The sequence below is a fragment of the Cyprinus carpio genome, chromosome A10 (genome assembly GCF_018340385.1).
Source record: "Cyprinus carpio isolate SPL01 chromosome A10, ASM1834038v1, whole genome shotgun sequence".
Taxonomy (NCBI): domain Eukaryota; kingdom Metazoa; phylum Chordata; class Actinopteri; order Cypriniformes; family Cyprinidae; genus Cyprinus; species Cyprinus carpio.
This window is the reverse complement of record NC_056581.1, coordinates 16,583,948-16,597,099: the sequence shown is the minus strand read 5'-3', so window position 1 is coordinate 16,597,099 and position 13,152 is coordinate 16,583,948. Positions and strand designations below refer to the sequence as shown.

Below are 13,152 nucleotides of genomic sequence, written 5' to 3'. Positions count from 1 at the left end.
ACATGTGCTACAGTATTTACTGTACATAGAATAATGTTAGTTCTCCCATCTGAAGTACTGCTGCTATGTACTGTATGTGTATTGTGTACATAGTATTGAAACCTTATAGATGAGCCTGTAGGCATGCAGAAGAACATGATCAGCTATAGTGCTTTGTATTTCAACAAGAACAAATGAAATTTGACCTCATCCCCTTCGTTTTTATTTTCCCCTCCTATTCCTCTGTCTTTGTTTTACCAGGATTCATTTTCCAAAACTCATAATCAGCTGTGCTCTTGTGCATATCATCCTGAGAGTCTGTGTCATCAGTTTTGTTGCTTAATGTTCACAGCATAAATGTGTGCTGTTTGAGTTCATTTTTTGATGCTTGAGTTAATAATATCGTGTGTTTGTGTTTTCTGAATGAGAACATGGTTAAACCTGTGCAAAATTATGGCATTTTTGTGTAGAGTTTTGCAGCAAACAGGTGAAATGTGTTAAAAGTTTTGAGAAACGTGTCTTTGTTTTGAGAACTGTATGAAAGGTTTGGAAAACTGGGCCAGCTGAATCAGTTATAGTCTGTTAGCAATCGAGAAAAACTGTAATAACGTGTTTACTGAGTTTGGTCTTTTAAAAACACTGACTTTACGCATTAAGCCACGTTAAGCGTTTTATTTAAAAGCTCGGTGGGCAGGAACACTGCACTGCGTGATCATAGATGACTTGTTTATTTAGTAAGCACAGCAACTTTTTTGAAATACATGGGCGTGGATGAGCACTACAGACGGGGGACTGTCTCGCCTTATAAAACCATGAAGGTCTGCAGATGTGCTGAGGAACCACTTGCCTCTCCATCACTTCCGCATCAAACATGCTTTTAACGGTCAACATGTCCTGTTAAGCGCAATACTGAAGTAAATGCTATTTGCATCGGTTTGCATGTTTTCAACATTAACCTCACAGAAACGTCTGACTGGGACGCAGCAGCAGACTGCAGAGATCATATGGAAAGGAAACTGGCCATGGATGATGTTTCTCCAACCCATCATCAGCATCAGCGGGGCAGACCCAAACTCACTGGCAGTCCCAAACTGGGCAAAAAAGACAGAAAACAAGAAAGTGGGTTTTGGATATTTAAAAAGAAACGACCAAATGGTTTGGACCGAGCGTTGTCTTCGTCTCAACCCAATCTGCACAGCGCGGCAGCCGCTTCGGATGGCGGTGAGAGCGGGACGACGCGCTGCGGCATGCCGGAGCTGAGTGTCGGTACGGCGGCCCCAGCAGCAGCGTCGCTCGGTGCGGAGATCCAGATGCTGAAAAGAACCGTCAGCTCCAAACCGACACTCTCCGAATTGGTGCAGTCTCAACATAAACCTGCTCTGCAAGGATCCACATGCACTGATGATGCAATGATGAATGGTAACGAGGATGAGATCAATAAAAGTGTGGTAAGATGATTTATAATGTCCCAGATGTTTTTGCCATTGCACTGCAGTGATGTGATGCATGCATATTTTATCTTATTCATTTTATCTTACGCTCACACTTGCAGATGTTTTAAAACGTAAAAAAGAAAACAAAAAGTACTTAAAAAGATTGTTTTTGTTTTAAATACAGTGAACTATCCAAATAGGTTTTGGTAAATTTGTATAACAACTGCCTATAGGGTTTCGTGATGCCACCGCTTCCTAAATATAAATGTATTCAAATGTTTAGCGTAATTTCTATTTGATAGTGATAGATTTTAACTTTTGTTAGGTAAAGTGAGTCATTACCAAAAGTGAAAAATTTAGGCATATAGAAAATCTGTTTCCTACAAAATATTACAATAAATACATTTTCTTATAAGAATCATTAATTATAGCTAAGGTTGGTGACCGAAAACCGGTTCTTATTCGGAACCGTTCTGTTTTTTGAAAAGAACAGGAACCGTGAGTAATTTCTAAATTTTGGTTCCGAAAACGGTTCTGGTGCGACACGTGACCAAGCTCTGTGAGCAGCCCTTGCCCCGGCCTTTCCCGTAAAGGATGTCACAAACCAAATAAAAGAAACGGCACCCTGCCTCTTTAATTACTGAGCACATTGCTTCCAATGACGCGCACTCCACAGACGCGTCGAGTCTTTAACTGCCGAACACATAGTTTTCCACGACTGTACGCGCACTCGCGCCTTTGATAACTGTGCACGTCGTTTTGTCTGACTGTGCATGTACCGGCAGCGCGCGGCACCTGCCGCCACTAAATTACATTTGTCCCATATTGTCATTAACATACATACTGACTTCAAATTGGACGACTAAATGCGCAAGATGGAACAGGTGCTGCTTCTGATAGCTAGCCATACATACTGACTTCAAATTGGACGACTAAATAAATAAACTGCAGGTGGAAAAATGTGGAAACCACTTCATCACACCATCTCCTGACTGCATTTTTATTTGTAAAATAGGGGCTTTAGAGTGTGTGTATACATGGTTATATGTATAACAGTTTATATTTCATTAATTTAGGGATATGAACAATGTATTGGCCCTCAAGGGACTATTTGGCCAACCAGCTTATCCCTGCCTGAAAAGCAAAATGTTATTAATAGTGTAAAAAACGTAAACTTTGAAGCATATGCTTATTGATGGACTAGCATTACTCAACATTACTTACCACCTTCCAGCAACACTACATTCAAGGAAGGTAAAATAGTAAAAAAAAACAAAAAACAACAACAACAACAACAAAAAAAAACATAATAGTTCATTTAAATGGAACCAGAATCGGAAACCGGGAAATTTCTAACTTTACCCAACCCTACTTATGAAGATCTGTATACTGTAATATATATGTTGAATTTTGACATTGCCAACCTTTAAATTAAGTTGACAGTAAGTAATAAACAGTATTGAGCATTGAGTATTTGAGTATTGTGCATTTTTCCTTACCACTATTTTTTTTATAGTTGTTTAATGATTTTAATGGAACCAGAACCGTTAGGCAGAACCGAATGAATTTGACACTATAATATTTTTTACATTGCAAGTCCAAATCAGATGTCAATTCAGAACTCCTCCAATTACCATAGACAGTCATCTTTTGTTGCGTGTATGCATGTGAATATCTTTGCCCTTGTACATTTTCATCATTTATGCACACCAAGGTTTACCTGAATCGGGTCTTTTTGTGCATAGTCATTTTGACATTCCATCACCTTGGAATTATAAGGTCCTATCTGACATTTTTGTCAAAATGGAGTTATTCACATATTCTTATTCTGTGACAGCTTATTTACATTATGTGATGTTTCTTTTGTAAACTGTGTACATTTTGGGCCTTTTTTTTTTTTTTTAGAAAACAAAAGGGGTTCTATCTACAGAAGTCTTTGGAATGCAAAAACTTTGCTGCTCACTATCTCAAAACTGCTCAGAATGCAGACAGAACCTTACAATTCCAAGGTGGTGATTTGTAGATGCAAAGTAACGTTAGCATAGTCAAACTCATGTCAGATTCTCATTCACACGCGGACATGTGCCAGAACAAGCTTGTGTCATCCCTTTTTCCACAAGATTTTCTTTTAAAACTGTAGTTTGGTCTTACATTTTGTTCTACATACTGTTATTTTCTGTCATGTTGGCACTGTACTGTTCTCTCTGTGCCTGAGGGTGTTTGCCAACCCGGTTTGCAAGAAGAGGAACTTGCCTAAAAGTAAAGACACATGAACACATTAGCAGGCTTGATGCTGCTTATGGCATAATAGGGGCATTTTAAATAATCATAATTCAAAACTCCATTATGGCTCCTGTCCTGAGCTATGACTGAGAAAAATGTTGAGCAATAAAGTTTTTAAGCTATAGCCATTGAAGCTTAGTGTATAGAGTAGTTTTTCTGTTTGCATGTCCTTCCCAAGCCAATACATCACTGGTTTAACAGCCACTAACGGCGCAGCAGAGATTAGAATCAAACAAACAACACAGCCTGGAGCTTTGAGTTCCTCTGGATCATACTGCCTCTGTCTTTACTCCATTACATGTGTGGACTTGTTTTGGTATGGAGCTGCTTGAGCTGTCTTTGTGGTTAGATGTGGAAGGCTTTTGAGGAGGTTTGAAATTTGATACACAGCAGCATGCATTTCTTGAAAATCTGTGACTCAGGATCTGGCAATAGAGATGAGTAGTCTGCTCAGAAGTAACTCTGGAACTCCTCTACATGTGCCATAGGTGCTAACTTTGGTGAGCATGTTGATTGTGTATGTGGGATGTGTCATGGTATTATATATATATGTGTGTGTGTGTGTGTGTGTGTCTGTGTGTATGTTATTAAGATATTAATTCCAAACAACTGAGTCGTCATTGACTAAAAATAAAATTTTTAGTAAATGAATTAGTTTTTTGTATATGAATGTCTTTTGTGACTATTGGCCAAAAAATCTATATATATCTTATGTATATCTTACACTTTAAAGTCTTGTGGATTGTAAAATCATTTAAAGACTGTGGGTTGGGTGGGTCCTAGCTACAACTTTTCTACAAGCCGGTCACGTTCACTGACATCGGAGTCTAACTGCTCAGGGCTTAAATGCTACATATCAGACTAGACAGCAATGAAAACAATTAAACAGATCATGTGTTTCCTGTCTTACAACATTACACTTAATGCATGTGCATTTTGCACACACCCCCTGAGGCCCCTATAATGGACCCCAGATTTTCTGTTTATAGGCTGCTTTTCTTGCAAACAGGAAGTGGCGCTATAACTTTAACCACAAAACTGTCAACTGCTTCGTCTTCCTGTTAAACCCTTATGCAAGTTATTATGACATATTTTCTCTTGCCTAAGTTCAGTCATCATGACTACAGATGTTTCTAGTATTGGATCACTTATATATAATAGAGAACATATATAGATCAGTGTATTGGATGCATTGCATTAATGCATATTTGCATAAAGGACATGTGTTGATTGATTACTGGTTGCACTGTGCTCAAAATCGTTGTCATTAGGTACAAATAGACAGTGTTGTTGTGTCATAATTATCTCTAATGAAAATAAATTGCTTTTGAGCTATCACACTCACACCTTTTCTACTTAATGAAGCTAGAGGAAGCTTATTACGAGATTTGATTTATAGGGACAATCAACATGAGCCACTTGTACAAACCTCAATAAAGATTTTCAGTGCAGCGGTTGACATGCTTTTTGGCTGGCATCATTCCCCATGTCAGTGTCTTTCTCCTTAGGAGATCTGCTCCTGTAATCACTCACAGCGGAGGAGAGACGGCGAGTGCCTTTGCTCACAGAGATGCTCCGAACAGAACAGAGGAAGGTGAATTCAGCTTAGACAGGTCTCATAAGGGAGGGCTGAACTAGATCTGCTTTACAGCTCCCTGCAGTTTTCTGTCAAAAGAAATTTTGATGGTTTAACATTTGAAAATGAAGAAATGAAGATATGAATAAGATATAAACATTATATAATATAAATATTAGTATTGTAATTTTACAGTTGAACTGTAAAATAAAATTCTTATTATAAAATCATCATAATAAACAACAAAATTTTATTATTATTTTATCCAATTTATATATTTTACAGTTGTACTGTACAATAAAGTTGTTATTATAAAATCATCATCATATTAAACAACAACAATATTATTATTATTATTTTGTCCAATTTATATATTTTACAGTTGTACTGTACAATAAAATTATTATACTTTTCTTAAATACAGTATTCTAAATATTTCACAGTGATATAACAGTAATAATATTACATATTTTGTTTTTATTTAGTAATAGTAATCATAATAATCATCACAATTATCAGAATAAAAATAATAATAATAATTATCAAATTGATATATAATCACAAAATATTTGACCAAATATTTCAGCCCTGCAACAACATTAAACCATGAGTTTATTTTTTTTTATCACATTTTAAATCTTTAATTTTTTATTTTAAGAAGAATCACAATAATTCTTATTTTCCCCTCAAATTGTGCAGCTATAGGTGGAACCATTATAATTCAGGTGTGAGTTTGTGAGGTGTGAGGACTATCTGTTTGACTGACCAGTTATTAAACAAGGAGACCTGTCATTGAATTTGGAATTCTGTTTGGTTTGATTTTTCTGTTTGATTTTAGCGGTGCAGAAATGTTTGATTTAGCGGTTGCTACTGAAATAACGGAGGGACCAGTTATTAAACAAGGAGACCTGTCATTGATTGAATTTGTAATTCTGTTTGGTTTGTTTTTTCTGTTTGTTTTTAGAGGAATCCCTGTTCTTATAACAATATCCTATCTTCTTGCCAATCCATCATTAAACAGGATGCTAAATAGGTCCACAATGTGAATCACCTGCTTTCAGCTGACACTGAAAACACATTTAGTGTGTGACAGAAGTGTGTTTCTGACCTCATCTCTCACTCAATGGTGAAAAGAGGAAGTAGAGTGTGTGTAGTACTCATCAAATATTGTCTTTAAATAGTGTGTTTAAGTGACATAATTAGTTATGCTGTTTTCCGAAGCCCCAAAATATTCAAGTTCACATAACTTGTTTTGCACCATTTGTGCTACAGATATGAATTAAATCAGAATATCAGAATATCCCCAAATATCATTTAACCTGGGCCAGCAAACAACTACCCTAGTGACACCTTAGCAACCACAGAGAACCCACCCAGGAGTTGGGCCTTAGAAAAAATAGAGTAGTGACACATTAGAAACAAGAGAGAATTCACCAGGGACAAACTGTAGAAAATTCACCAGCCACCAACACAACAGAGAACCCACCCAGGACACCCAAGCAACACTTCACCAGCCACAAACTGTAGAACACACCCTAGCAACACCTTAGTAGAACAAACACACATGTAATGCCTTAGCAACCACATAGAACACACACAGGACACCCAAGCTACACTTCATCAACCACATACTGTAGAACACACCCTAGTAACACCTTCGAAGAACACACACATGTAATGCCTTAGCAACCACATAGAGCCCACCCAGGACACTCAAGCAACACTTCAGCAACCACATACTGTAGAACACACCCTAGTAACACCTTAGTAGAACACACACACGACACCCGAGCAACACTTCAGCAACCACATACTGACCATTTTACATGATATACTGTATCTTCTTTAAATGACTTGCAGCAGGTGTTCAAGTTAGGGGCTTGAATGGGCACAATGATGATAGTTTATGAATCCAAAACTTCTCAGAACAAACCATTAACCACTAGTCTACACCATGCACCGAAAAACACCACATTACTTATTCAGGCTGTTTTTATGCACTGTAAGATGTGTGAAGTTGACACACACACACACACACACACACACACACACACACACACACACACACACACACACACACACACACACACACACACACACACAGTGTTTCACTTCCTATGTAAAAATAAGCCATTGACAACAGAAAGTTAGTTTAGCCTCCTGTGACTCTCGCTTTTTAGTTTATTTGCAGCTTATTCTGTTCAAGAGCTAGCTACTTAGACTGGATGAGATCGTCTAACATTTAAAGTGACCAACCACAAATTATTAGACAAAGTAATGAAGTTCCATGCAACAAAGTAGAAGCTTATTTCACTAATGCACCTCTCCACAAAAGGGTACAAGGAAGAAATTGGTTCAAAATGAGTGATGTCTTTGTGAAAGTATGAAAACAAAGTGGAATCAAAGTGGAATCACATTGTTCTGTGAATGCTTCACATTGTGCAGCATGTTTGCTTTTATCGTGGACAGATAAATGACTTGTTGCAGGACACTTGTCATGTTGCAACATGCCATTACACAACAGTGCTAGAATAAAATTTCTATATAACAGCCAAAAATATGACTGAAACTAGTAAATATGTTAATAAAAAAGCAAGTGCAAATGGTCATTCTAATAAAACTGTTAAAACAGAATAAAAAGCATTTTACTTGGTCTGTATAATGAGTTCAGTTATGTTCTCAATGCTGGTTTTAGAGCACCAGTTTATCAGTTTTAAGCATCTTGCAACATCCTGTCATAATTTGAATCATAAATTTTCTCCCCAGGTATAAGTTCTGTAAAGAGATTGTATTCTCATATGAGCACTTTTGAGTTGTGAGACCATATGTTTGGCATTATTGGCTTTGGATGCACTGAATGTTTGAGGAGGTTCTGTCAGTCAGTTTTTGGGACAATGTCTTTTCTCCAGGGCATTAATGCAGCTGATAACGGTGGCAAGCAGCCTTCACTGCCCACTTCAGCAATGTACCAGTTAGACATCGTGCTGAAAAGAGGAAACAACCTTGCCATTCGAGACAGAGGCGGTAAGACCTGCTGCTCATGACCTGATGCTCATGTTGTCTCCACTAATACCACTGTCAGGAAAACACGTCTAACTTTTAATTAGATGAATTTATATGCTATTTAAAACTAATGTTCCTTCTATGATTTGTTGAAACAAATGATCAGTTATGTTGAGACCATAATGCTCTTATGTTTCAGGAACAAGTGACCCGTATGTGAAGTTCAAAATTGCTGGCAAAGAAGTTTTCCGCAGTAAAATCATCCACAAGAACCTGAACCCAGTTTGGGATGAACGTGTTTGTCTGATAGTGGACAATTTACAAGTGCCTCTGTATTTTAAGGTAAAAATTCTGCTTTTACTCACTTGTTACCAGTATATAGAATGAATCTTAAATGAATGACTCTTAAGAGTCGGTTTGTTTTAGTGAATCAGAATCATACAGCTCGATCAGTGTATTCCGAAACCCAAATTAATGTTTCGTTTTGGTGAATCAAAAACATACTGCGCAACTGGTGTAGTCTGTTTTTTTAAATTAATCGTTTAAGTGAATCTCCTTGACCAGTGCAGTCCGAATCCCAAATTACAGTAATTACTATTTTTAGAGAATGAATGGGACAGCTGATTCCGAATCCTGAATGAATTACTTTTATGAGTGGATTAATTTTAGTAAAACATTAGTGAACAATGTAGACTGATTCCAATACAAATGACTCTTATGACCTTTTTTTTTTTTTTTTTTTTTTTTTTTTAGAAATGTCAACAGTTATCAATCAGTCATTAAGAAGTCTAGAATGATCTCTGATATTTCTTCCTAAAGAATTTACCCTTTTGCAATCTATTTTAGGTGTTTGACTATGATTTTGGCCTTCAAGATGATTTTATGGGCTCAGCTTACCTGTACCTCGATTCTCTGGAGCTCCAGAGGTATCTTGTCTTCATCATTACTGCAAAGATATAAGAATTCAACAGTTAGTGTCAAATTAATACATTTACATGTATGCATTTAGCAGACACTCTTATCCAAAGCGACTTACAGTGCATTCAGCCTAATACATTTTCAATCAGGATAAAATGGTATTCAGATATATTAGGAGTTTCATGAAATTAATGTTGACAAGGTCAGTTTTGCTAATGTTTTGTTGTGAGCTAAGAGTTTATACTGACATCGAATGCCATGGATGCAGTTTTACACAAATGCAAAAGTTTTTGGTTACCAAGTATTATATTGATAAGTGGACACTTCTAATACTACTTCTAATGGTGGTCATAACAGCCCATGTTTGTGTTGTAGACCTCTTGATGTTCGGTTGGACCTTCAAGATCCTCACTGCCCCAATCAGGACCTGGGCTCTCTGGAGCTGGCAGTCACTCTGTTCCCAAGAAGTACAGAAGACAGAGAGGCCCTGCGACAAGCGGTAAGACTCACTTGGTAGATTAATGTTGTTTTATACTTGTAAAAGGTGGAAAAGACTCAATCTGCCAGCAAACTCTCAACATGCATCCAAAAAGATTTCATTCTGACATGTTTACAGACCTCAGATTTGTTTCACACCTTTCACACTTTTTACTGTATAAACTGTTTTTAGCTCTCAGGAAGTGATTAGCAACCACATCCAGTCATCTGGTTTTTGAAAATTATGAGAATCCTGCAACAGAAGTTGATAATGTGCTCAATCTGTTTACTGTACACTACCTAGTGTACATCAAAGTGTCCTGAAAAAAGTAACACAGTTTCCACAAAAAACAGTTTTAAAAATTAATAATAATTATAAATGTTTCATGAGCAGCAAATCAGAATATTACAATGCTTTCTGAAGAATCATGTGACATTGAAGACTGGAGTAATGATGCTGGAAATTCAGCTTTGCATCACAGTAGTAAATTACATGCAAATACATTCAAATAGAAAACAGTTATTGAAAATTTTAATAATATTTCACAATATTACTGTTCTTACTGTATTTCAGCAAATAAATGCAGCCTTGGTAAGCAAAAGAGACTTCTTTAAAAAATATTTAAAAATCTTACTAAACCCAAATGTCTGAATGGTAGTGTATATATTGCCTAGCCTACTTAAAAAACAACAACAACAACAACAAAAACCCAGTATGCATTATGCATAACGTATATTACAAATAATAGTATACTACACTGTGGTCACATGAGGTTCTATGTTGCATTTAATTTGGTTTGTGATGTCCAGTAAAAAATGGTTATTTTACTCTTTTAATCCATTTTGCTTTGTGGGATACTGTGCCCTGCACAACATGCTCATTTGGCTTACAGAAAAATTGCTGAGCAATTTATAGTAGAAGCAAAAATAGTAGAAGAATTATGTTCGGCTTGTCCAAAAAGCCCATGTCTCTTGAGAAACACTGGGATGATGGGACGTTTGTGCTATCTGCATAATTCATGAAATGACTTTGAATTAGACATTAGAAACCTGCTGCACTGTGCAGGCGGGTGGAGAACACATCGAAATTCACATGGAAGATGAAAAGACAGTCTGATGGGCGGCTTTGATCATCAGGACAGAGCGTAAGAACAGAAGATGCATCCCTTGATCAGATTTAGAGATTTAGCTTCTCTTCCAGTACAACAGTAGCTGTGGCGTTAAACAAAGCTCGCCCCCTGATTATACAGTAACACATATGACCTGCTCTGTTGTTTTTGTAGACCATGCTACTGAGGAGAAGCTGGAAGAGATGCAGTAAGGTAAAAAAGCAAGAGTGCTTGCCCCAAGATTCTCTGACTAGCTGCTGAGTAAACTGTCCCATGCATTGTATTGAGATTGTAAGCAATGGACATTTTGCAGAATGACTTTTGCAACATATTCAGAGAAAAACTGGTTTGTGTGCAAAATGTCCTAAATGTCAGATACGGGTCAGAATTGCAGTCTGGTCAGAGGATGAAGAGTTTTATAGGTGCATTAGTTGTGACAGTCATGCATCTCTTGGGGTGATGGGCCATGGATTTTTGTAGACATCTGCATCTTATGTTTTGGTGACCCAGTCATTCATGGTGTGTGTGAAACCACTCCACACTCTTTCAGTCCTTTTCCTACTGATGAGTCATTTCATTGTTTTAAACTAGGGGATAGTTCACTAATAAATGACAAATCTGTCATCATGTATTGTATACTACTGTTCAAAAGTTTAGGATCGGTAAGATTTGCCTCTTTCGCCCCCAAGGCTGCATTTCTTTGATCAGAAATACTATTATTTTGAATACTGAAATATTATTACAACTTCTTTTCGAATATATTTTAGAATGTAATTTATTCCTGTGATGCAAAACAGAATTTTCAGCATCACTACTCCAGTCTTGAGTGTCACATGACCATTCAGAAATTATTTTAATATGCTGAAGAAACAAGACCTCAAGCGTACATACCCCAAACTTTAAAACAATAGTGTACTTACTCTCATGATGCTCAGACTGTCTTTTTGGAGCTTTACAACCACATTCGCCAACCACTTTTGTTGTTTTAGACAAGATTAGGCTTTATACATCTCATTATGTGTCCAACTCTTGTTTTGAGTATCATGAGGGTGACTGTATGATGACAGAATTGTCCTTTTGGACTGAAGTAACCCTTTAATGCCCTGTGACATGTGTGCGGAACGCAGCAGCAGCAGCAGAATCTTCGGCTGTCGGACCTGCACAGAAAGTCTCAGCTGTGGAGGGGCATTGTGAGCATTAGCCTCATCGAGGGTCGTAACCTCATCCCCATGGACCAGAACGGCCTGAGTGACCCTTACGTCAGGTTCAAACTAGGCCCACAGAAGTACAAGAGTAAGGTATGAGCGACAGTGCAGTAACATTTTACCTTTATGTATAATGCATTTTAAAGGTTTATTAAAGGGTGTAATGCTTTAGAATTATTCATTATGTGAATTGTAATAGATTATATTTTGCCGTAAATAATTAAAAATGCATAGTATAACAATGAATTGATAAGTATTATAATGTATTAACTGTGGTCGCAATTATTCATGAGATTGTACAATGCATTATTTGGTGCATTACAAGGCATGATTAAAGCATTAAAACTACTTTTATAATGCATTATACATAAAGGCTTTAAATAAAGTGTTACCAAATTTTAATTCCTGATATAACCAAGGAAAGGAAAAATAATATTAACCAATAACCCTAGCCTGCATTACTTACAGTTATATAACCAAGGAAAGGAAAAATAATATTAAGCAATAACCTAGCCTGCATTACTTACAGTTAATTGTATTTTTTTTGTATTTATTATAATAGATATTTATTTTTACATTTATTGTGATATATAATGACAAAATGTTGATATATTTTGATTAAACATTTTTGTTAAATTAATAAATTAATAATAATAATTTAAATATTTTGTTATTATTAATGTTTTTTTTATATTAAACAATTTAAACAATTATTATTTGTTGTATATTTATTTATTGAATAAATAAATACAAATCAATAATATTTTTATTAATTAATTTGTCATTTTTTAATTTATCTCAGCATCTGCTCATCATAATGACAACCTTGTTGTCACATGTCATAAGATGGTATACGTTCGGTATACGTTTCAGCAGATGGTATTCTTATTCTGTCTGCTGCCTGAAATATTTACTGAACGTTTCTATGAATACTATTTCTCTCTCACTTATTGTTCTCTTCTGTACAAACAGACAATTCCCAAGACCCTTAACCCTCAATGGAGGGAGCAGTTCGACTTGCATCTGTACGATGAGGAAGGAGGCATTCTGGAGATCACCGTTTGGGATAAAGACCTTGGAAGGAGAGACGACTTTATTGGCCAGTGTGTACAAATTTCTACATGTCATTTATTCACATTATCAGTATGTCTGTTACCTGGAAATCAAGC

The 13,152-nt window shown here is 36.5% G+C and overlaps 1 protein-coding gene across 1 annotated transcript in view; it reads left to right on the top strand.

Moving 5' to 3' along the window:
* The first annotated feature begins 766 nt into the window (after positions 1-766).
* The window catches only part of LOC109097352 (multiple C2 and transmembrane domain-containing protein 1-like), a 28,656-nt gene continuing 16,270 nt past the window's right edge, over positions 767-13,152 (top strand). The window contains exons 1-7 of the mRNA XM_042765446.1: positions 767-1,427; positions 8,181-8,295; positions 8,474-8,616; positions 9,121-9,200; positions 9,568-9,691; positions 11,906-12,076; positions 12,956-13,086. Of these exons, the coding sequence (XP_042621380.1) occupies positions 984-1,427; positions 8,181-8,295; positions 8,474-8,616; positions 9,121-9,200; positions 9,568-9,691; positions 11,906-12,076; positions 12,956-13,086 (1,208 nt within the window). The 5' untranslated portion in view covers positions 767-983. The remainder of the gene's footprint in view (positions 1,428-8,180; positions 8,296-8,473; positions 8,617-9,120; positions 9,201-9,567; positions 9,692-11,905; positions 12,077-12,955; positions 13,087-13,152) is intronic.